The sequence below is a fragment of the Pelecanus crispus genome, chromosome 12 (genome assembly GCF_030463565.1).
Source record: "Pelecanus crispus isolate bPelCri1 chromosome 12, bPelCri1.pri, whole genome shotgun sequence".
NCBI classification, from domain to species: Eukaryota; Metazoa; Chordata; class Aves; order Pelecaniformes; family Pelecanidae; genus Pelecanus; species Pelecanus crispus.
This window is the reverse complement of record NC_134654.1, coordinates 11,781,770-11,805,894: the sequence shown is the minus strand read 5'-3', so window position 1 is coordinate 11,805,894 and position 24,125 is coordinate 11,781,770. Positions and strand designations below refer to the sequence as shown.

At 44.5% G+C, this 24,125-nt stretch overlaps 1 protein-coding gene across 2 annotated transcripts in view; it reads right to left on the bottom strand.

Annotated features, from left to right (window-relative positions):
* The window catches only part of AUTS2 (activator of transcription and developmental regulator AUTS2), an 803,913-nt gene that overhangs the window by 64,309 nt on the left and 715,479 nt on the right, over window positions 1-24,125 (bottom strand). For both annotated transcript variants that reach the window (XM_075719936.1, XM_075719937.1), the window contains exon 6: window positions 9,928-9,976. In XM_075719936.1, coding sequence (XP_075576051.1) covers window positions 9,928-9,976 — 49 coding nt within the window. The remainder of the gene's footprint in view (window positions 1-9,927; window positions 9,977-24,125) is intronic.

The window sequence follows — 24,125 nt, the reverse complement described above, 5'->3', positions numbered from 1 at the left end:
CTGGCGGAAAAGGACCTGGGGGTGTTGGTTGACAGCCAGCTAAACATGAGCCAGCAGTGTGCCCAGGTGGCCAAGAAGGCCAACAGCATCCTGGCTTGTATCAGGAATAGTGTGGCCAGCATGAGCAGGGAAGTGATTGTCCCCCCCATACTCAGCACTGGTGAGGCCATACCTCAAATACTGTGTCCAGGTTTGGGCCCCTCAGTACAAGACAGACATTGAGGTGTTGGAGCATGTCCAGAGAAGGGCAACGAAGCTGGTGAAGGGTCTAGAGAGCAAGTCTTAAGAGGAGGGGCTGGGGGAACCAGGATTGTTTAGTCTGGAGAAGAGGAGGCTGAGGGGAGACCTCATCACTCTCTACAACTACCTGAAAGGAGGTTGTAATGAGGTGGGTGTTGGTCTCTTCTCCCAGGTAACTAGCAATAGGACAAGAGGAAATGGGTGAGAAGTTGCGTCAGGGGAGGTTTAGATTGGATATTGGGAAAAATTTCCTTACTGAAAGAGTGGTCAAGCATTGGAACGGGCTGCCCAAGAGAGGTGGTGGAGTCACCATCCCTGGAGGTGTTCAAAAAACATGTACACAGGGCGCTTCGGGACATGGTTTAGTAGGCATGGTGGCGTTGGGTCGATGGTTAGACTGATGATCTTGGAGGTCTTTTCCAACCTTAATCATTCTATTCTGGTTTTACTTTCATTAAAAAATAATCCAGCCACCAAGCCAGGAAATATGAAATTAATTATTACTTTACCCTTAATTGTTTTAGTCGTGGACTTGGTAGTGTTGGGTTAATGGTTGGACTTGATGATCTTAAAGGTCTTTTCCAACCTGAATGATTCTATGATTCTAAGAAGATGGCTTGGCCTATGCTCCAAAGACTGTACATGACTTTTAGATGGCTGTAGGCGAGGGGGGTAACACAGTGTCCTCTGGCTATAAACAGGAGACAGGAAGCTGTGAGCATGCCTAAAGCCAGGATTTCCAGTGCTGGGGGGAATCCTGCTGCAGTAAACAGAGGCTCTAGCCGTCTGGTGCGGTTTAAGTCTTTCGCTCTTGGACTTGGAAATTCTCCCCGGCCCGCTTTCAACATCCTTTTGCGAGCCTAGGTCTTCAGCTTAAAAATAAAAAGATTTTTTGGAACAGTATTTTTTGGATAAGTATAGAAGGACACCCCCCAACACCCCACCCCAGCTCCTGCCTCACTCTCCTAGCATATGTAAGTCAAGGCCATTAACTGCTCTAAAAGGCACTTAAATCAGTTTATCTGCTCTTCTGTTTGCCACTTTTTAAGTACACATTTACATTGGCTTTCTTAAACAGCTCACTGAATGCTGCCCAACGCCCCTTTCAGACACACACTCACTCACTACTTGAAGCATTTCTCAGCATGCTCCTGGCAGCTGTACTAGTCACATCTAGCTTGGAAAATAGTTTATGTTACACTAAATAACTGCATGCACTGAACAATTCCAGGGCAAGTTGTGATTGCAGGGTGAAGCCATGCTGTGGCCAGGCTGATCCTGCCAGCACCAAAGGTGGGAGCAGCCCCTCTGCCCTCGCATCTGTCCCCTCCCCTGCACCAGACCCTTCACTTGGGCAACTCAGATGCAAAATCATCCCTCTTTTTTTGCTTCGTTTGGCTTTCCGGGGAGTCAATACCCTCAGCTCACAGAGTCCAACCAAAGCCAGGGCAGCAGGTGGGAGCAAGGTGGGGGAAGAGAGCAGGACCTGCTGGGGACAGGGACCAGTGAAAGGGGCTCGAGCCCCCCTCAGTAACAGAGGTGCACTAGGGACAAAAAAAAAAAAAAAAAAAAGGAAATACAGGTGATGCCTGGGTGGCTGCAAGTCTCAAGGGTGACACAGGATTTACTCCTGTGGCCCTCATCCAGCAAAGCACTTAAGTAAATGCTCAGTGTTAACAAGTGTTTAAAGTCAGTCAAGCAACGAAGCACATTACTGAACTGAAGCCTGAACGAGGACAAATTAGGGTCTGTTTATTCTGCTCCCTAAGACTGAAAATGCCCTCTTACAAACCTCTCTGTATCTTGAGAAAAGCTGGCGTCACTTCATGACAAGGCCCTGCCTTTTCTTTTGGAAAAAAACATGCTGAACCATGAGAAAGTTAAAAATTCACCCATTTAAAGTATCATCCTTCACAAGGTCTTTGTTGCCATCAGAATGAATGTGGTAGTTCTCGCTTGGAAGGTCGATTTCAGTCTTTCTGCCTACTCAGACAAATACTGCACTTAAGTCACACAGTGAAGGGTTTCTTCACATGTTCAGATTGTGTTTTTCTAGGAAAAAAAAAAAACCTGAGACTTTGGAAATCAATGGCAAGATCTGCCTGTAGTTCTCCGCTCCTATTCCCGCACTTCAGAAAACAATGACTAATTCAAATAACTTCATGGACTTTTGTGGGCAGTCTGCGTGACAAAATAATATCTTACTTTGTGGGATCATTTTATGTGGAGAAACATTTAAAATACATCAGCACAGTGATGAAGGCAAAAGGCATTCTTGTTTAGGGGACAGCTGAGAACTGAAAGAAAAAAAGCCTCTTTGCTTTGGTTTTTAAGCAGCTATGAAGACTTTATAAGAAAAAGAAAAAAAGCACAATTCATATAGATGTCCCTGTGAAACTTCTACCGACATCCAGAGTGTCAAGACTGATCACTGTAGGATGTGAGATACTCTGGAGTACATTTTTTTTTTTACATTAACTGGATGTAAGACAGCCTGAGCAAGGAGTGTTAAATTGTGCCAAGCGAGAAGACATTAGATCCTATAGAAAAAGGGACTATGGAGGTGAACTGGTGGGTTAGCACAGCTGGGTACTTGGGAAGTCCAGGCACCCCTGTGTGTGTGGTACGCTGCATACCGAGCACTTTCTGCACAGGTCTACAGCCTTCAAAAGATCTTAAAAGAGAGGCTTCCAATACACCTTGGATGGCCATTAGAAAGAAACCATTTCTTTCTGAAGGTAAAGTTAATTTATGGCCGATTGCTACTCTTTTTTTTTTTTGAGCCACACAAGCACACAATGTATCACTTACATATACATGGTGCTGCTGGAGGTTAGCAGGAGTTACTCACCATGAGGGCTGCAGATACGCAACACTCTTCAGACCGCGGCATGCAATGGCAACACCCCATGCATGCTGTTCCCGCCCTTGAGCTGCGACAGCTCAGGCCGTGTTGACGCACCCTTCAAGGAAGCGCTTTCGTCCTCTTATAACCTAAGCAGGGTGTTATGGAGCCCAAGTCAACCCAGTATCAACATTAACTACATGGATAAACCAGATGAAAGAACCAATTCATGTTGTCTGGTGTTATCTAAAACCACATACCCATTGCATAAGCATGTTGGTGTTTATGTGGTCCTTGGTTTAACTCGTGGGGTAAACCTACTCGCAGGAGTAGCTCTGCTAAGGTGACAGTTCTGCTGGTGTAAACCTGGTGTAAATGGTCTTCGCATCTCCACTGAAAATGACATTGCTGTGCTTTTCCAGTTGAAATGAAATGTATTTGATAAGATAACAAATGCCTGGCAAAGCACATTTAAGTTATGTAAGGGAAAGAAAAGGAGGGGAAAAATCTTGTATAAACAGCAAAACAATACAGCTTTATCTAATCTCAGCAACTTATTGCTGCTTGTCTCTGTGTGTTTTACTGACAAAATAAAATAAATTGAATCAGCTCACACATGATAACATGCTCTTTCCTACCTCATACTAATTGCTTGGCTAATTGATGTTTGTTGAACTTTCTCCATTTCATTGAGTGATTAGGTACAAAGCTAACAGTTGACATCTGTAGGCGCTTAACTGGCGTCTGTAATTACTGTTAATGTTAAATAATTGTTAGTTAATTGGAGTGGTAACTGACTGAATGGAATCCAGATTGTGAAGCAAAGAGAGACCTAGTTAAATAAACATACATTTTCAGAGAAAACAACATTTTATTACAAGGGAGAGACTAACAGCAGGCCAGATATGGGAGGTCTGCAGGATGCTCCATTTACGAAATCTCACACCAGACTCCAGCACGGACTCTGCTAACTGCAGGTATGTCAAGTCAGGATCTTTGTGATCAAAACACTCTTATCCCAAGAATATTTCCACCTTATTTTGATAATCGGTTGATTATCACAATCTCTTATTTTACAGCCCAATGCTGATAAGTCTTTTTTGAGAAAGTCAAATATAGTTTAATCTATAAAACAAATACTCTCTCCAGAATAGACACAATTATGTATTAGTAAATATTGCCATTTTGCTCACTGAGATTGGAATAGTTTGACTTTGCTAAAATCAACAACCTTAAATGAACTCTTAGGGGAATACGATCACCAACTGACACCAAAGTGTACTTGATACCAGTCCAAATGGGCCAAAGATGCCCAGAACAACACTTTCAACTGTCTCCCTCCACTATTTTGGTCAAGAAAAGCCAGTGCCTGTACCATACTGGCTGGTTTATGGTTTTGTTTTTGAATACTTACTTAAAAATTATCAGTGAAGCATTGGAGGACTCCTGTTTTGTAAGATGGTAAGTTTTAGGATTTAAGAATCTGAAAGGTTTTGGAAGAGGCTACCTTTGACTTTCACCTGTCCATCTGGGCACACTGGGTACATCGCATTATCCAGCGACCTTTTCCTGCAGCTACAGAACAGCTATGGTATCTCCCAGCACTGGCAACCCCACTTGACTGCCACGTCCCAGCCAAAAAATGGTTGGCATGTAAAGAAGGACAGGGTATGGAAAGCGTATGGATGGAGAGGAGTGGTTTGTGCTCAGGAGATGCAGCCGTAAAGGGATGTTATGGAACAAATGCCTTGCTCAGATAAAGCTTTCACGGCACAGAAATAAATGCCTTGCTCTTTTGTCTACCAGAACAAAGGACCATCTCAAGACATATATTGACTTTTTTGTCTGCCTGACTTGGAAGTTAGAATGAAGTGACGCACTGCTTCTTCTAATCTAACTCACAGGTACAAGAAACCTGGGGTGCTCAAAACCAGAGGCTTTTTCCAGTGGTCAGTCCCTCACTAATGAGACACTGAACTTTCACATGGAAAATATTGAAAAGTCATTTGAAACCCACAAAACACAGGCAAACCAAGTGATTCAAAGCCACCAGGGAAGTCTCTACCAGAAAGGCAAGGAGACACCATCATCAGGGTATCACTTTGGGAGGGTGAGCCATTGTAACTGCAAAAAAAAGAAATCTGCATAACTGCTCGCATGATTCAGCAGTCCCCAAGGTTCGCTGGCTGATGGGTGGGTTTCCTGCAGCACTGGGATTGCTCTGGAGCCCTGACAGCAAGATAGGAAGAAGCATTTCAGTGAGGAGAAGAGGCAGCGTGGAGGGCCAACATATGCAGACAGCAGCCCCCCAAAAAACTGAAAGCAATACTAAGAACATACATCAAGTGAGTAAGGATGATATATAGATTCCTACAGACCCTTGGAAAGGAGGAAAGCAGCAGCAGTCAGTTCTCTGGCATACTGACCACGTTACTATTGCACACACGCTATCTATGTAGTAGTGGATCCACCTATATTCAACATGAGATGCTGTGGGGATGGTTTACTTAGAGGAAGAGCACTTCTCCACAACCAAGGATCTCCTGTGAATGGGATCAGCAGAGAATTATTTGCCAATTTTAGCTCCCAACTTGTTTACAGAAACAGATGTTGTAGAGGATCCTCAAGAAGTGATTCACCACAGACAGACGAGGGGAGAACTAACAATACGCCTGTTTTTCTAGGGAAGGATATTGCTGTTCAACCACCTAAAAAGCCAGGGCTTGATCTGACCAGTATTTCAGCCACCAGGGAAGACGAGCAACCCAGATGCCTTGATCTACCTCCAGCTGAGAGTATAAATATTTCCCTGACAGCTGGTGGTGCCACAAAGCAGAAGGATTCATAAAGTTTACATGAACATCCTGTAAACAATTTGAACATAAAAAGCTGTAACAGCCCAGTTGTGTTTCTGATCAAAGGCAAACTTCAATATACAGCACAAATGAAAACTTCATCACTTTGGGACTCATTTCTCCCTCCAGGAAAAGCTGTATTCCAAGGGTACGTAGGAGGGAGTTAACATAAATGAAATACACGGTAGTAGTAGGAGCTGCCTGCTCTACAGCTTCAGATGTGTCTATTTAAATTATCAAGAGATAATGGAATTCAATTATGCTGGAAAGTCATGTTACAAAAATTCATGAACACAACCTGTACTTTGGCCAGGATTAATGGTGCTAAGGTTGACCCTCTCAGAGGATAAGGAAAAGTTATGCTTGGTCAAAGACACGAAGACTATAAGCAGCAATTCCAAACTGGAAGGCCCAGCCTGCAGGGAGGGAGGAGATAGACAGGGAGCTACAGGCAGGTGATGCGCTCCTCTTCCATCCCTTGTCCACCTCATTTATTCAGATGTTAACAGCTCCTTTTCCAAGCATTACTAAGAGCACAGACCCATGGGTGCTTACCTCCCAACACAGCCACCTGGATTTCCATGGGAATCATTTCCCGAGATAATTTTAAGCATTACAAGGTAAAGTATTCAAGCCCGAGCAATGGAGCACAGGGCTGATTCACGACCAGGGACAACTCATTTCAGCAGCAGCTACAGCGATTCCTGCCCTGGGGACCAAGCCACCTCCCTCCCAAATTCCCAGCCCTGCTGCAGACACAGCACAGGGCTGGGGACCTCCAGGAGCGGTGGCAGCACAGAGCTGATGTGGGAACCCCACAGTCCTCTCCAACGTGACACCGTTCGGCTATGACACGTATCCCAGCCCCGAGGGGCCCCAACAGCCATTTGCTGCCCCCCAAAACTCACAGGACCCTTCTAGATTTAGGGATGCATCTTCCCATCCAGCTCTAAGGGCAGCTAACTCCTAAATAGAAGCTGAGAGACTTCTCCTCAAGGGGTTTTAACACCGCTTCAAAGGAGTTTGGGGGGGGGGGGAGTTCACTTTGCTCTAGATTTTTTTAATTATTAGTATTTCTGAGGAAGGGACTGTTCCACATTACACATCCATGCTAATCCATCACACCTTGAGCTTGATCTCATCTTCAGTCTTGAAGTCCACAACTAAATGACAGAAAAGGGACAAAATGTATATAGAAGACCTAAAATGCTTCAGGATTTCTACCTGCTTTGTAAATACATTACTTCTGTAATTTCTGCTACCTCAGCTCTAAATAATTCTGCAAAATAAAAGTGACAAGTAAAAAAAAAAAAAAAAAAAAAAAGAAGTGAGAGACACAGGTAGCTGCGGACACCTGAGAGGAACGGCTGTGGACACAGAGGGATGTACACTTGTCAGTCTGCCAAGCCCTCCCAGCCTGGTGCATCAGCCAGGAGCTTTGAAGGTTCCACCATGATTTACCCAATGCAAATCTGACAATTCTTACGAGTGACTTTTATTGCTTTTGGCAAAAGCAGCCATCGACAACACAGGGGAGAAGAACTGGCTTGGAAGCAAACAGACTGCCTTGCAGAGAGAGAACTTGAACTTGGAATATATCAAACTGACAGTGCCCAGGCTGTTGTCAGCCATCCCCAAGGCAGACACTTAGAGAAGGCAACAGCCTCCCAACCACCACTGGCCACAGAGAGCGCCGCTGCACCTGGCTGCAAGCAATTATTGACATTATCTCCAAACAGGGGATCTTTTTTGAGGCTCTTTTCCTGATATTTAGCAGTCTGAATGCTAATCCCTTTAACAAAACTGTCCCCTATGCTTTTTCCGCCCTCTTTCCCCTTAATCTGTTTCTCCCAGTGGAAGAAAAAAAAAAAAAAAAGGCGGGGGGCGGGGGGAGGGGAAGAAAATACCAGTCAGCCTAGTTTGGCCGCACCTGGATTTGCATTGATTCTTTCCTTGTCATTCATGTTACCAACAGGAATTAGCATATGGCTTTAAGGGGAAACTCAGGAGGAGAAAAGAAAGACGCCATTTTGATGGAAATAAGGGGCAAAGGAATCATCTACCATCAACTAAAAAGCTTATTTGTGTACGGTTTCCCAAGCAAAGCTTCGAAAAGCCCATGTTGATTTTAGGCTACACAAAGAAACCCTAATCCTTTCAAGGGAACTAAATCACCAAAGAAAAGTACCTCAGAAGAAAAGGCTCCCTGTCAAGCGTGGGTATTCACAACCAAATAGATGCCACGAATCAAGCTCAGTAAGTAAACAAAAATAAGAATGTGGGAAATGTGGTTGATTCAAAAAAAAAAAAAAAAAAAAAAACCCACCCCAAAAAAACCCCGAAGGGAAGAGGAAGAGGGGCCTACTCTTCATCAATCACCTCCCGGGGGAGGAGAGCCCCTCACCCTGGTTACAGGCCTCCACCAGGAATGTGGATTCACGGCCTGGCTTCTACTCGGCCCTGGCCCAGCCCCAAGAAAGGACTGCTCAAATGCCAAAGCTTTTTACAACAAATTAGCAAAATAAAGATGCAGTCACATGCAGTTTGGGGGCCTTGGGTCACTCCAAACACACAACTCTCCCTTTCTACTTGCCTGTGCTACCTATTCTCCGCCTACAGAGGGGCCGAGGGGGAACCTGTAAATCAAACCTGTAAATTAATCAGAAAGGACACATAAGCTTGCCAAGCGAGATAACCTAGTTAGACCACTGAAATCATCCATCCAGACTGTACTTCCAAAGGATGCTAATACATGAACAACAGGAATATAGATCCGTAACGCAATTAAATATAGGTATAATTCAATACGCAGCAAAAGACTTCAGAAGCAATGGCATATCAGCACAGCAATCCCAAACGTAACGGGGTCACATACTGTGCCCAGTTAAACCGCTACAGCTTTGTGGAATTAAAACACACATAAAACCACCAGAATGACCCACTGGAATAACAAACCCAGACTCGTTGAGAAGCACACAGGGCAAATACTGAACAAATCCACACCTGGTCAAGAAAAAAAGACCTAAATTCCAAATAATCAAATCTGTCTTTTCTAATGCAAACTGACTCAAATGTTCCCAAAAACCAGTAAGCTGAAATTCTGTGGGTTTACAGCTAAAAGCACACCCTTTTACTAAGCAGTTATCATGCACTGCCATGAAGAAGTAGGACAGTGGGGTGAAAAACAGATGCGTTTTAAAGGCTTTGAATTATGCTCGCTGGCGCAACTCATGCCTGGAGCTGCTCCCTCGACCCTCCTCACAAAAACACAAAACCAAACCAAAAGTAAGAATTAAATATAAAAATTCCCCAAAGCCTACAGTCTTTTTAATAACGCTGCTTCAGGACAAGCTCTGCACAGAAGCTCACTGGCACTGATTTAGGGTAAGTTTTCCCTTAATGTACTGTAATATCATTAGCCACTCTCTCTTTGGATTGCTGTTTGGAAGAAATTAATGGGATACTGAATATTTAAATGTGGCCCTCTATATCATTTATTAACTCTACAGAAAGCACACAGCACAGTAAGCCATGGTTTATGACTATTATCCTGTGAATACTAAACGTTGGCTGGTTATTACTGTCAGCAGTGCAAATTGGCTATTCATAATTCCACGTCTATCATGTAGCTGATGAGTAACAATCAAGTTAAAACATTTTGAAAACTCTTACAGTTATTTAAATGAGCTTAAATTAAAGCCATTTGTAAAATAAACTATTCCCTAATATTGTTATTTAAATTAATTCTGACCTGGCAGGCAATGCATTATTTAAAGCCTTTATTTTATATTGCTTAAGCAAAGCAATTACCAAGCATACAGAACATGTCTGAAACCAAGAGAAACATAAAAAGCACTAACAAGCTGATTGCGACATTTCTGCAAGACAAGTTACATTTCATCTCCCATTGAAATTGCCATGAAAAGAAATGTGTGTGGGGGAAAAAAAAAAAAAAGAAAATGTTTGTGATGTGAATTGCAGTCTTACCTTTATTTGTAACAGCGTTGAACAGTTTTTCAGAGCTGGCATCAGATGCCTGAAAGACCAATAAAAAAAAAAAATGTTACATTTTCTACAAGTGATCGATTTCAAAAGGCATGGTGGTATATTTACCCACACACACATATGTATGTATATTTTAGAGAAACAAATCAGGTGACAAAACCAAGAGAGCTAATGGAAGCTGCAGCCTCTGAAGAAAATGTCCATAAGGTGGTGCTGTTTGGCTGTGCTTCACCACCCTGCAGTGCAGATATTTATTTGAAAAGATTCTATTTAATAAAAAAAGAAATTATTTTTTTATTCAACATATTAGCTGCACAGAAACTACATTTTTGTCCTGTAATTATCCAATACATTCTGACATTGATTTTGCAATGGAGAAGAGTCATGATTTTTATTCAGACAGCCCAGTTTTGGAAATTTGCAGAACTGCAGATTTCTTAAATTAATTTTTAAAGTATTTTTGGAGACACCTACTGTGTCAACCATTTGATTTTTATCATCTTTAAAGCAGTGCTGATAACTCGGGTTAGTACTTTTATAAATGGCTGTTATATAGTCTTTGAAAGAGCATGCTAGAATTTAGTATTAATATGTATTTCCACATAAGATTTGCCTTCATCAGAATAACTGATTCTTGACACCACGCTCTGTATAAACTAATAACCCATTCTATTTTTCATCAAGCCATCTTTATCCGTGGGAGGTTTTTCCTCCTAATATCATGTTAGTACCTTACCTACTACTGCTGGCTGTGTGCAAGTATGCTGGTTAATCTTTCTACCTATTATTAAAAAGCCTTACTGAAGTTTCACACAAAAACGTTGAGTTCCCCCTTTTCAGAAACTATAATGGCAAGAAACCAGACTGGGGAAGATAACACTGCAAATGTTAATTTTACAAACATCCTGACTCCAAATGCAGAAAGCATTAAGTTTATGCATCTGTGTACAGCTGTGTTTGCGTGCACACACACATAATACACGTATACATACATCTAAAGCTTAAACTATACCACCTACACATTCACAAAACACTGACAGCTGTTCAATTTTGAACTGTATCTTGGATCCCACCCTGCTGAGATAGTCAAAAATACATCGGAAGAAATGTGCTCAGTAACGAAATATTGCAAATGGGGAAAATGCAACACTTGAGGAAGATTTTAGTCTTCTCCTAGAAACTGTTTTCTCACTGGATTCAGAAAAAATAATTAGAAACACTGTCTATTTGGAAAGCAGGCTGCGGGTTTTTTTGTTAAAGGGAAGGAATTTCTCAATTCAAAACTATATAAAAACCATCAGACAAGCAACACGCATTAGGTATCTCAACTGCACTGAAAACTTAGGTGTGAAATTACTGATGAATAAGTAGATACAGTTCAGACTGCATATCATAGTCTAGTAATACACTGAAACAATTTGTTTGTCCTCAAGTTAATAACATGCAAGATTTCTACGATTAATTATTAAAAATAGCTTTATTCTTTTTCAGACTTCTAGAAGATTTTACTAGATTACTGTTGGCTTATTTAAAAGCTGAGCTGGTGTATTTCTTCTCGATTAAATACCTTGTAAACACTGGATTTATTACCCAGTGATGGATTTATTATTCAGTGACGAATTTCTCTAAACTAATGAAAATGTGAATAATGCAGAAACTGAAGAGATCAAGAAGGCCATGTGCTTTAAAGAGCAGTCCAACAAATTAAGAGATGCTCAATGCCTTCCTAACCTTGCCAATCAGCCTACTTTCTGATTAAAAATAGCCACCTTTCCAGTGAATTTCATTTGTTATCTTTTTAAATGCAGCTTCTCTCAGAAGTCAAAACTCTCCAAACCATTCTTTCTTTTTAGAAAGAAAATCCAACATTAAGAAACAAATAAACTTTTTACAGTTTCAGCTATTACTTTATTTTACTGTTTCAAAATGAAACCGCATAGGGAAGCTGTAAGTTTCCTATTTGCTTGATTTTTCCAAACAGTAGAAAGAGGAAAACATTTTTTTTTTTTTTAAATAAGTTTGCTCTAATGCCAAGGGTAAACCAGCAGATTGTTTTTAAGCTACGTTTTTTCAGGTGAAATCTTTTTCTGTGCTATTGCATAAACCAGCCAGAAACACTGTTGTGAAATCTGGAAGTGCCACTTCTTGGATATAACGCGGTGCACAATACATCCTGCCTGAGAATCACTCCTGAGCAAACTGGGAGATGATTATCAGTACAATATGAATATAACAAAGGAATGATTTTACAAAGACAAAGCTTGTCTGAGAGTGAATTTCATTTTGCATTACTGACCACACACTACTGAATGCAACAGCAACTTGGAAAGACCCCATTGCCTGGGCTACCATAAAAATAACCCAAAGCCATTTCACCAGCTTAAACCATGAGATGGAACTTTGACTGCCTGTTTCATTACTTTAAAATCCGGGTTTAAATATAAAACACTCGTTAGGGTGACGTATAACTGATGCAGTAGTGAATACAATCTGCCAGCAGCTAAGATACTGTATCAATTCCCCCACAACTATTATTTTTTCACAGTTAGGTAGTCACGTCATGCAACAACACTAAAGGAACAAAAAGCCAAATGAATTTTAAAAAAAAACCCAACAACTGGGCACTAACGCAGAAGGGTAGAATACAATGCCTTTGCAGTGCTGACCTAAAATCTCCTCTGTATCGACAGGAATCTGTGCAGACAACAAAGTGCCTTTATTTCCGCGATGGGTGCTTTAAGGCAATGCTGTCAGACCTTGATGTTTAAGCAACGGAGAGGAGCTTGGCTATCCCCTTCACACGAGACGGATAAGCCCGTGTCTTCATTCCCCTTTATTCTGACCATTTCCAGGTCTTACTTCAGCAGCTGATGGAAAGACACGATCTGCTGGCAACGCTACATTTTGGGAAACCACACGCATCCAGCGCACACTGACTATCCAGGGTGCTTTATGTCCTACCAGACCTCTCGTTTCAGAAGTCACCCGCCCCTGGCTCCTGTACAGACAGCGCGAAAAACGGAGCCGGAGCCCATTATAAACAGTTCCCTTCCTCGCACTTTGGCCGTTTTCCCTTATAAATCCCCTTGTTACCAAGCGCAGCTAAATCCTTTTCAACATGAAATGAAACAAGTCAGCAACCCCCGGGCTAAAAAAAAAAAAAAAAACAAACCAAACACAAATCCAAAACCCCAAAAACAAAGGAAAAAAAATGTCCTAAAGCGTATTCTTTCCCCCATCAAGGAACGTGCTGTCATTCAAGTGGATGTACGACCGAAATATTTGCTGTCCGGACAGCGCGGCTCGGCTCGTCGCTGGCACAGCCCCCGCCGGAGCACTCGCCCCGGCCCCGGCCGCCGCGCACCTGCCCGCGGCCCGCGGAGCCAGCGCGGGACCCCGCGGAGCGCCGCCGCCCCTCTCCCCCCGCCGGGGTGCCCGGGCGCAGCGGCCCGGCCTCACCCCGCGGGGCCGCCCGCCGCGCTCGCCCTCCCGCCGCCGCCGGGGGGGCCCCGAGCCGGGCCGGGCCCCGCGCCCCCCGCCCCGCTGCCCAGCCCCGCGGGGCCCAGCGGCTTTACCTGCTCGCAGGGGGTTACGCGCGGCTGCCGGCCCGGGGCTCATGGCGGTGCGGGAGGTGCGTGCGTGTGCGCGGCGGCGGCGCCGGGAAACTCCGATCCAGCGCGGCTCTCAAAGTCCCGCAGCCAAACCCCAACTACTCCTTCGGGGCACAACTCCGGGGGCCGGGCGCGCAGGCCGCCCGGCGGACATCCTTCCCGGGCGGCCGAGCCCCCCCTCCCCTCTCCCCGCAAGATGGTTCCCTGGGAGGAGAGAGAAAGAGAGAGGGGTGTGCGTGTGTGCGAGCGGGCGTGGGGAGAGCGGCGGCCGCGGAACGCTAATAAAGCAGCAGCAGGACAAAGAAAACCATGTGCGGCGGCGGCAGCGGCGAGCGGGCGGCGGCGGCAACTCCGGGTCCCGGGGCGGCGCGGCCGCTCCTGCCAACGCACCTCCCTCCGCGGGCTCCAGCGCCGGCGGGCGCGGCTGCAGCGGCCAGCGCGGCCCTTCCTTCGGGCGCCTTCCTGGTTTTCTCCTCCTGCTTTTGGGGGTTTTGGGGGGGGGGCGAATTGTTCTTTTGTTTGTTTGTTTGTTTTTAAAAAGTCATGCCCGTCCTCTCCCGAGACAAAGCGGGCTCCCGCCGGGGCACCGTCCCTCCCGCCGTCCGGGGCTCGCCGCGGCCGCGCTCAGGTGAATTCCATCGGGGAGAGGCAGCGGCCCGGCCCCAGCTCCTCCGGCCCCGCCGAAACAACCTCGCAAGCCTGTAATCCCCGGGCGGCGGCCGCTCCGCTCCGCTCCGCGCTGCTCCGCCCGACCCGGCTGCGGGCCGCCGGCCGGACCCCTCCTCCCGCCGCCCGGGCGCTCCGCTCCGCACTGCGCGGCGCTCCGAGAGCCGCTTCCCACCCGGCCGCCGCCGCCAGCTCCTCCCTCTGCCCGCCCGCCCCGCCCCGCCCCGCGCCGCGCCGGGGCTCGGCGCTCGGCGCTCGGCGCTCCGCCGGCCGGCGGCCCCGCGGGGGTGGGGAGCGGCCGCGGGAGGCGCGTTCCCCGCGGCGCGGCCGGGCCGGCGGTGCCGCTGCGGGCGGTGCGCGGGGTGCGCGCCGCCGGGGCCCGGGGCCGCTCCTCGGGCCGGCCGGGAGAGCCGCTGGCGGGGCCGCCCGACCCCCTGCCCCGGGGATCGCCGCACACGAGCGTCAGCCGCTGAAGCTCCGCGGGAGGAAACACAATCGAAAAGATCGCGTTCCGCCGAGCAAATTTTTTAACGGAGATATCTTTTTTCTTTGTTTCTTTTTAAAGGGAAAAAAGACGTCCACAACTTCAGACAGGGTGGCCCGCGTGGAGCCCTCCAGCTGTGCGCGAAGCTGTTGTACCTCCCGGAGACGCGGGGGTCTCGGACGGTGTGCCCGTGGGGCTGGGGCGCCTCGGCTTGCAGGGGCTCGCTTGACTCTGCTTCCAGCACCAAATGTCATTGTCAACAGGCGATGGGTTTCTTAGTCACTGTAGGTTTTTCTTAAGCGCCGCACACCATTAGTAATAGCCACCGCAGAAAATAAATGCACAGATACATTATTATATAAATGATTATTCACTGAAGCGTGGCAGTTGGAGCCAAATGATGTCTCCTATAAACCAAGCTGCTGTTCAGATGAGAGGCAGTTATGCTCATTGGCACGGTATCCCCATACAACGAGATGTTTCCTGGGAAATAGTTAGGTGCTAAGATAGGTCTTACAGGCTGGCAAGGCCTCGCCCAGGGAGTGTTTTCAAGATTTCAAATCTTGAAATTGGTTTCAAATCAATACTGAGCTAGGGGTGCTAATAGCATTAAACTCCAGTGGGCTCCACTTGCATTTGAGCTAAATCCTCAGAAACAGGGTTGACAAACCCTACTCACCTCAACCTCTGCGGCGGAGCTCAACCTGGAGGAGGTGACGTCCCTAAGGACAAGACAGGAACTACCTACACCAGCCAGAAATCGAAAGCAGAGCAACAGCTATGGGTGCGTGGTTGGCCTCACCTGAACCAGGAGAAGTGTCACGCACCTGAAATCTAAGGGGAGCTTGGAAAGACACACTCATGTCCTGGGCCAGCTCCAAGCTTGCCTCGGGGACGGGGCGCGGATGATGTGAGATGAAGAGGGACCGCCCTTCTCCCAGCCCCTGGGTGCCAGGGTGGGTGCATGGTTCTGAGCAGTCCCCGAGTGGTGGCAGAGTGACCGGGGTGCAGCCAAACACCAACCGCTGCAGTGGCTTCAGAGGCCCCGCCCGCAGCTACAGCATGAGAGAGGAAGGAGGGCAAGTGTGGTCTGAACTGTCCACACAAGTAGAAGTGCTATACTTAAGGGAAAAACTCCTAAGAAAAACCTTCCTACCAATTACTGATGTAGAACTACAGGATTTTATGAAAATATTTCTCATTCGTTCCTCATTCCATCACTGTACGACCCATTTAAGAACAGTTTTCCTCCTCATCGTGGCGTTTCCAAAATTCTTATTTGAGGTACAGTTGCACTGACTGCAAGGGTTTCCACTGGGACAACTACATGGGAAGATGCATGACAGGAACAACAATGATAAGCAGGAGACAAATACATCCACAACAGCCCCAAATTCAGACCGTGGCTGCAAACACTATAGTGCCTTCACTATGTGTCTGATCAGGAGAGGGAATACTTTGGTAAAACTGTGACAAATCATCTTCATCACAAAATTAAAAAATTGTAGCCAACTTCAGATCCTGGTTATAGCAATGGAAATAAGAGTTCTTCAAAGCTGTCCACCTTAGCAGGGTTATCCCTAGATTTCTACAATGTACCTGAGCATGGACTTCGGCTGTTAAAATTTCACAGGTTTTTGCATCTCCTAATAAATATATATTGCAAAGAGTCATCTTGTGCTGTCAGAGAGGTGGTTTCCATCTCCTCCTCTAGAAACCCAACAGAGATGGTTTCACATCTGGTTTCTAGAATAAACAGTGGAGAGTGGCCAAAAAGCCATCACAGTGGATTGGCTTTTTCACGAGCTCAGCGAAGGAAATGGATGGCTTGAGTGCAGTTTACAGTCTCCACCAAAAAATAAATATATAAAGGCATTAAAATAACAGTGTTCCCTGCACAACAACCGGAGGAGTCGGGGACTGCACAGATGGCAAGACTGTACCTGGGCAAGGAATTAAATGCACAGTATTAAGGTGTGGCAGCTCATATATTCTATGAGCACTTTGGTCAAGACTTTCCACATCTCGGCATGGTAAGAACGGGTCTAATTAAAGCCTAGGCTCCTCACAAGACTTTAATTTGATAAATTTAGCCTGGATTAAACTACAGGCTTGTCTGTACTGGATTTTTCAAATGTTAACCACATGCCACACCTGAAATCTCAGCTTACACAAAATCAGAAATGCATTTACCTACTCATCTCCCTAGGGCTGTTAGGGTTTATTGGCAGGGCTGTGGGCCTCATTATGTTCATTATTCGTGCCTTAGAGATAAGTAGAGGACCTCTGTTTTCCTACTATAACATTATACATGCACGAAATGCATTTTATAATTCCGAATGAGAAGTCTGGAGTTTAGGAATTCACCCAAAGCCAAATTAAATCAAAGGAACCCCCCCACACCTCTTAATGATTTCAATGGCCTTTGGATCAAGCTTCCCCCTGTCTTGACAGCAATACTTTCCCATGTTTTAGGATATGCCTGGATAGGTTTTTGAAACCTTCTGTCTCTTATCTATGTGGGACCTTGCCAGAATTTTTTTCATCTGTCTGTGGTCTCTGTCAGTGTCGACATTTGTTTCTGCCACAACAACAGCCAAATGAAGTGCATTGAACTTGAATCAAAAGTGATTTCAAGATCTTTCACTCTCTGAAAGAGGTTTTCAGATCCAACCATTTTATAAAAATGACCTAAAGCTGCCTAGACAGCCGGCAGAGAAGCAGACATTTGTTTCCAAGTCATAGAGTAATTCTGAAGAAGAATTACCCATCTCTGGCACAAGGAGGAAATGAATATTGAAATTACAGCAGATTATATTGGATTAAATTATTTATGGCAAACCTCACCTCACCTGGAAGGTTCTGCAGCTTTTTCCTGGCAACATGAAAACTGGATATTTCAATTCTTTGGTATTCTGTGAAAGACTGGAAACATTTATGTTTCCATTAAGTTGCTAATCTTTCCAGAAGACACCAGTGGTGTCTGAGTTCGGAGCATGATTACGATGTCTTATAAAGTCCTCCATAATGCTTTGAAAACATACATAATTTGTCCATTTCTGGATAGGAGATGCAGGTTCTTTTCCCCAGGAAAAGAATTTATGGAGCTATCAGTGGAGTTTTATGACTTCGAACAGCAAGCCATGGCATAATGTCCCAACCAGAAAGTACTAAAACTCTAATGCTTTAAAGAGGTTCAAGAAAAGGACCTGTTCTTGAGTGTGACCTAAACAGCGACAAAATCACCACTGGCTTATGCCATAAAAAGGTAGCAACAGATGTCAGTAAAAGTAAATTGTGGCGAGGTCAGGTTTTGCCAAGAGGCCAGACTCTGCGCTGCTGTGTGTGTGCAGCAACCAGCCCCAAGGGTGAGCGCCTGGCACACCTGGCGGGCTCCTGGCAGCAGATGAAAGCGATGCTTTCTCGACGGCCCTTCTAGCAGAGACAGAGTGCTCCTGTGCTTTCTGCTAAGGTAAGGCAGGGGAAAAGGTGATACAAAAAGTAAATGCACCTTCTAGAAGGAAACAGGATGACTGGACTATATAACATCACTGGGTACATTCTCAGTGGAAGTAAAGCTTTGTATTGGACAAAGCAGAAAACTTTTGCCAGAGCATATTAATGACAGTGCAACTTTTTTATTATTTTTATTTTTCTGCAGCATTTGCAAAACTAAAACACTTTGTAATCCCTTCTTTTATGCAGAACAGATTGCAGTTTTAAGCAGAGGCCCATAAACTGCAGGTTCAAAGAAACCTGAAACTGAATTAGCATAAAAGCTGGAATTCTCATTTAGAGGAACAGCAAGGCAACTGCTCTGCAGGCAGTTTTATGATTTTGGTTTCAAATGGAAACAAAGATAAAAAGTGGGGCTCAGGGAACAATAGGGCTGCTCTCTCTTTCCTATCCTTACAGGCCTGGACCTATAAAACGTACATAAAAAGTGGTCTCCACTGCTTCCGAGGACAGAATTTAGTCTGGTTTTGCAAGCCTAGAGGAAGTTGGATAATTTTCTGAACCCATGCACTGTACCAAAGAGAAATCTTCACTGTCCTAGAAGTGTGAAGCCACTTCTCCCCCAAGCTTCTCCAAATAGTGTGAAGTCTTTGAGGTGAACACCACAGTCATCTTTCCTTCTTTCTGCCGACGATGAAGAGTGAGAATCCCCAAACCAGCTCCTGGCTATAACTTTTCAATCAGAAAATACATGCATTTTATCTCTTCTTCTGTATACCTTCCTGTGGTTTGAATTCTGAGTTACTAAATACATGATGGAACATTGGTTAGGTGGATTTAGCTCCTAGAGACCTTGCTGGGCTCTTGAGCTGCTACCTACATTACAGTCTAGTGGGAACATTTCTAAGATCCTATCACTGAGTAAGAAGATAAAATACAAATTCTTCCCCATCTACTAGCAATCCTGTGAGTACACTTCATAAATGCACCACTTTTAAGCTGTGGCCATTATCTTCCCCTAACTTCTGCCTGCTAGCAGGTTCTGCAACTGAAGAAGTATTTCAAATTAATTTGTCTGTCAATATCTGCGTACTGAATCAACTAATAAGAGAGAAATATTTTTCATTCTCCTCTTCTCAGAAGAAGAGACTTTCTTATCACTGAATAAAGCACCCATTATTGCGTGCTGTAATCCCAGTCTCTCTTTCAGGTCATTTTTAGCCCAGAAAATGCTGAATCAGCACCATAAACCAATCAAGTAATTTCTTTCATTTTCTAACATTCAAGCAAAATAATGAAAATCACATCTCATTTAATGAGGAGAATATACGACAGAAATCTATTCTTCCAAGGATAATTTTAAAAGAGGTATGCCAAGTAAAGAAATACTATTGCAAAAACATGTAGCTAATGTAGGGTCTCTTCTGCTGAACAGATAAATTCCATTTTTGACTGTCATCTCATATTTAGATAGTACATTATGAACGATAAATCTGTACGTTTAGCCAGCTTCTAAACAGTGCAAAGACATTAACTTGGCAAAAGAATGACCATTACTTTGATGAATGAAACATTCATCTAAAATATTCATGTACAATATGATAATATCCAATTGATAACAAAAAAAACCCACCCCACTGCAGATTTAAATAACTGAGATGTATATGAGAGAAACCAAATAACATACATAAGAGGAGTTATTATGGCACTGTTAGGAGAACCAACAAATGAAAAAAAAGCTTGATAAATATTTTCCATAACAAAACACAATTGGTTTCAGTGGGATACAGCTCTGTTTCTCATTAGTTATCCTTCACTTGTCAGACAAGTTCCATATTTCACTGAAACCCGCTGAGTATTCTTTATAGTTTGCTGGGGAAAGTGGCTATACATTTAGCACATTCCCTTTATGCTGTGTGTTTTCACAGGTCTTTCTTTAAAACACACTGTACACGCTTTTGCTTCTTTCCCTCAGGATACTGGGTTTCGACATCCAAGAAGAGTTTAAAAGCAGGTAACAAGTCATCACTTTTGAAGCTGCAGAGCAACTGAAGAGGTGCAATAGCCCCAGCAGCCATTATCAGTGCCTGCCAGGGTGCCACAGTATCAAGTTATATGATAAAGCACTCAGCTGACACCAGAAAAATAATCATTCTCTCTCTCCTGCACCACCCCCTTTTTCACAAGGAGGCTTTTTACACTCATTAAATGCAACCTTATCTCTGAAAGACTGCAATCCTCAGCAAATGACAAGTGTGCCTAATCTCATTTTCTGACAAGCGATTCTGACAGCACCTTCCTTTTGATTTCTAAGACACGTAGCTAGACATATATTAATCTGTCAGTCATCACCCCTAGGAAGGATGGAAAAAAAAAAAAGGAGAGACAGAGATGAACATTTGTGAATGTGAAGGGAACAAGGCAAGAAAGGACTAAGGGTCCTTTTCTGGCTATTTTAAGCGACGCAACCGTGTTTCTCCACTCCTCCCGCCCCAACGTGGCATCCAAGCCACGTCTGTGCAGCAGAGTGGCAGACAGGCCTACGTGTCTGCAAAGGTGGACTAAACCACATTTTATTTAAGGTATGAGTGTGGCCCAGCAGCTACAGACTAGCAGTCAGCTGCAGGTATATTTTCAGGTTTTCCCTGGTGTGGAAGGCAGTCGGACTTTCACTTCTCTGCACCTCAATTTTCAGCACTGGATATAAATGCATTGCATAAAATTCAAGTGTAATTGTCACCACGGTGCGTATTTTAGTTACAGACACGGGACTTCCCAGTACTGGCACTATAAAACATTGAGTCTTAATTCCAAATTTACAGATTATGAAGTGCTCTGTAATAACACTTTTTTCTGCAGCAAGAAATGCTTTTGTCTTTCCAGTCACCGTAAGCCCCACTTGGCTTCGGTAGCCAGCCTGGCTGGACCACGTTAGCAGGTATGGACAAAGACAGCCTTGATAAAAGCATCAAGATTGAAAGCATCAAATTGTTGTCAGGTCTTAACAATTTTGTACTAACGCTCAAAGTGCTCTAAAGTGAAAGTGTTTAGTACGACATAGTGGCCTGGCAAGGCGCAAACTGGAGAGACTTATCAAGACTGAGTCAAGTTGCATTCTGAGGCTACGAAAATGTAGGATTTCCAAGAGCTCCCAGAAGATGTATTTAAAAACTGAGAGCATTATGGGGCCCTGACAATAAGTCGCAAATCGGTGGAACTCACATGGCATTTGCCACTCAGCAAGTGTGCAAAATACAGGCACTTTATGCAAGAGGTATGATAGACATTGGTGAGCACAGGGATGTGGGGTAGGAGGAGGTAGGCTGATACATAGCTACAAAGCTGCATAGGGGTGTAAAATAAGTGAGATTCTACAAATGGGACCCACAGGAGGAAAGACGATTAAATGAAGTGGGAGGCAGTGCTCTTTATCTTACATAGACCTATTAGTTATGTTCCTCATAAACACGCCTTCTCCCTCTTAGCATGTGAGTCATATTAATATTCCTACCCACCAAATGCTAAATTAGAGTAAATTATACAGATTTACCATCTAACATTTGCTTGCTGACCAGTTTGCACTTGCAGAGAGCCTCCCCAGCTGGCAGCACATCCTTCTGCCTGGGGACGTCCCAGGCACCGCAGCTCCCAGCTTGGCCGAGTTTCGTACCCTCAACTAAGAGCTACTCACTGCCTGCTTTCCCTTCCGCTGTATAATATTAAAGTACAGGAGAAACTTTATTGTTCATAATGGGATAAAAAAAAAAATCAAATGAAAGCAAAGTACAAAGGGGCTCAAATTCAATGCTTTAAAGTGATGCCATTTTCATAGTAATACAGTCATTAAGTACTTGTTTGATGGTGCAAAAAGTAGGCCAAGATCTTTGCTAATACATTTTATTAATCAATACCTGCACTAGAAGATGGGAACAATTAAAGTTTTCCTCCTCACTCAGACAAAGCAGCATAAAGCTTGTGATCTACTTAAGGAGCCCGCCACTCAATGGAAAGATGAAAAGACTTCTGTAGTTTTACTTAAGAGCTGAAATGATGTTAATACTTCAAGTGTTTAGAATCCGGTTCTCAGAAAGACAGTAAATTAGCAGTGGCAGGAAAGCTGCCTGCTGTCACTGAGTCCCCTTCCTTGCGTTTCCACACTGATGTCATCATAACTGGAAAACTCACAAATACATTCTGGAGTTCACTGAGCCTGAAAATAACACTGGAGATATTTCCTTTGCTGTGCAGAACTCCTTAATAAATAAGCCTAGTAGAAATGCACAACTACTACTGATGTGCCTTATAAGGATAAACGTGAACCTGACACTTGCACAGTTTACATTTATGCCGGCTTTTTTATTAAAAAAAGGATTTTCTAGGTGCATCTGAGCTTTAGGATGTAGAAGACATAGGCAGAAGATGTCTCCTACTATGGGGAAAAATGGTGGGGGGAAACCAGGCAGTTCAGTGTGCAGCAGGGAAAGGACTTCTCATCTCACAACAGGGGCTGCTGATATGGGCAGCAAATAAGAGAAAACTGCCTAAAATCTGCACAAACTGCAGCCTTCCTTGGGAGACTCCAGCTCTGTCCCTGCAGCAGGCACCACCATCACCCTAAGGACAACACTTACCTCTCTTCCACCTCTTGGGACCTCCAGAAACACACCTTGGACATTATCCCGGTGGCCCACAGGCCACTGGTGTTGGCACATCTGCCCTGTACTGACCCACTTGACTGTTTGGGATCCAGAAAAGCTTTTGATAGGGGTCTCATGGCATAAGGTGCAGCGTAGCCACATGGGAGGAGAGACTCCTTGCAACCCAACAGGCAGGACAATGAACAGGAGACAAAGGATATGGTTGTTTCCCACTGCTCAGGGAAGGAACATCAAACGAGACAAATGCAGGTAGTGCCAAAAACTGAATCCTGCCCAGTTTCATCTACTATTTGGTCCTCCAGTGAGAGCAGAACCTCATCCAGGACCTCACAGCCTTCTGCTATGGAGTGAAAGGGTCCATCACGCACATGCACTGACCTTACAGCACAAGAGAAAGTGCAGACACAGTGTTGTGTTTAAAACAAATAGTTTTTTCCTATGATCATTAACAGAAATATAAATGCAAACGACCTTTTAATTTGTATCATGAGAACTAATCAAGCTAATGTTGCAGCCAAAAGAGAAAATTTCTCCCTGGTCATCATTTTGGAAACGTTGGAGCTTGATTCATGTTATCATAAAATCATAGAATACCAGGTTGGAAGGGACCTCAAGGATCATCTGGACCAACCTTTCTTGGCAAAAGCACGGTCTAGACAAGATGGCGCAGCGCCCTGCCAAGCCAAATCTTGGAAGTGTCCGATGTTGGGGAAATGTTGGGATGTTATACAGTGGACCTCTCGATGTAAATTTCCTGTCTAGTTTCACTCAGTATTAAGCCTACCAGGCACCTTGCTGGTTCTAACCCACTTGTCAAAATTGTACGAGAGCCTTGCTAATACTTTCTTCAAGGCTCCCGATCCTTCTGCTCTGCAACTTCACCTGGGATTGCAGAAGTCTACGCTCAAAGCACTGAGGAAGGTCATGGTACTCACAACAAAAAGATCGACAACAACATAAGCAGACAGATTCCGCTCTAGTCCAGCCTCCATCCACACATCCAAATCTCTCACAAAGTCCTGATCTAAAGTCCTCTGAAAATAAAATCCTTCTAACACAAGAAACAATTTTTACTAGCTCTCAAAATGCTATTTTTCTTTCATTTAAGATTCTAACAAAACCTAACTTCTTTGTCTCTCAAGCTCCCTTGATCTCTTTCGCTTTTAGCTGTCACATAAAGTCAATTGGCTGCACCTCTCTGCTTGATAAAGACATGCCAAATGTTCTGATGTGTCTTTAATGAGGAGGTAGATAAGACATAGTCCAACAAGGTGCTGAACACTTTGACCCTAAGCTAGCAAAGCA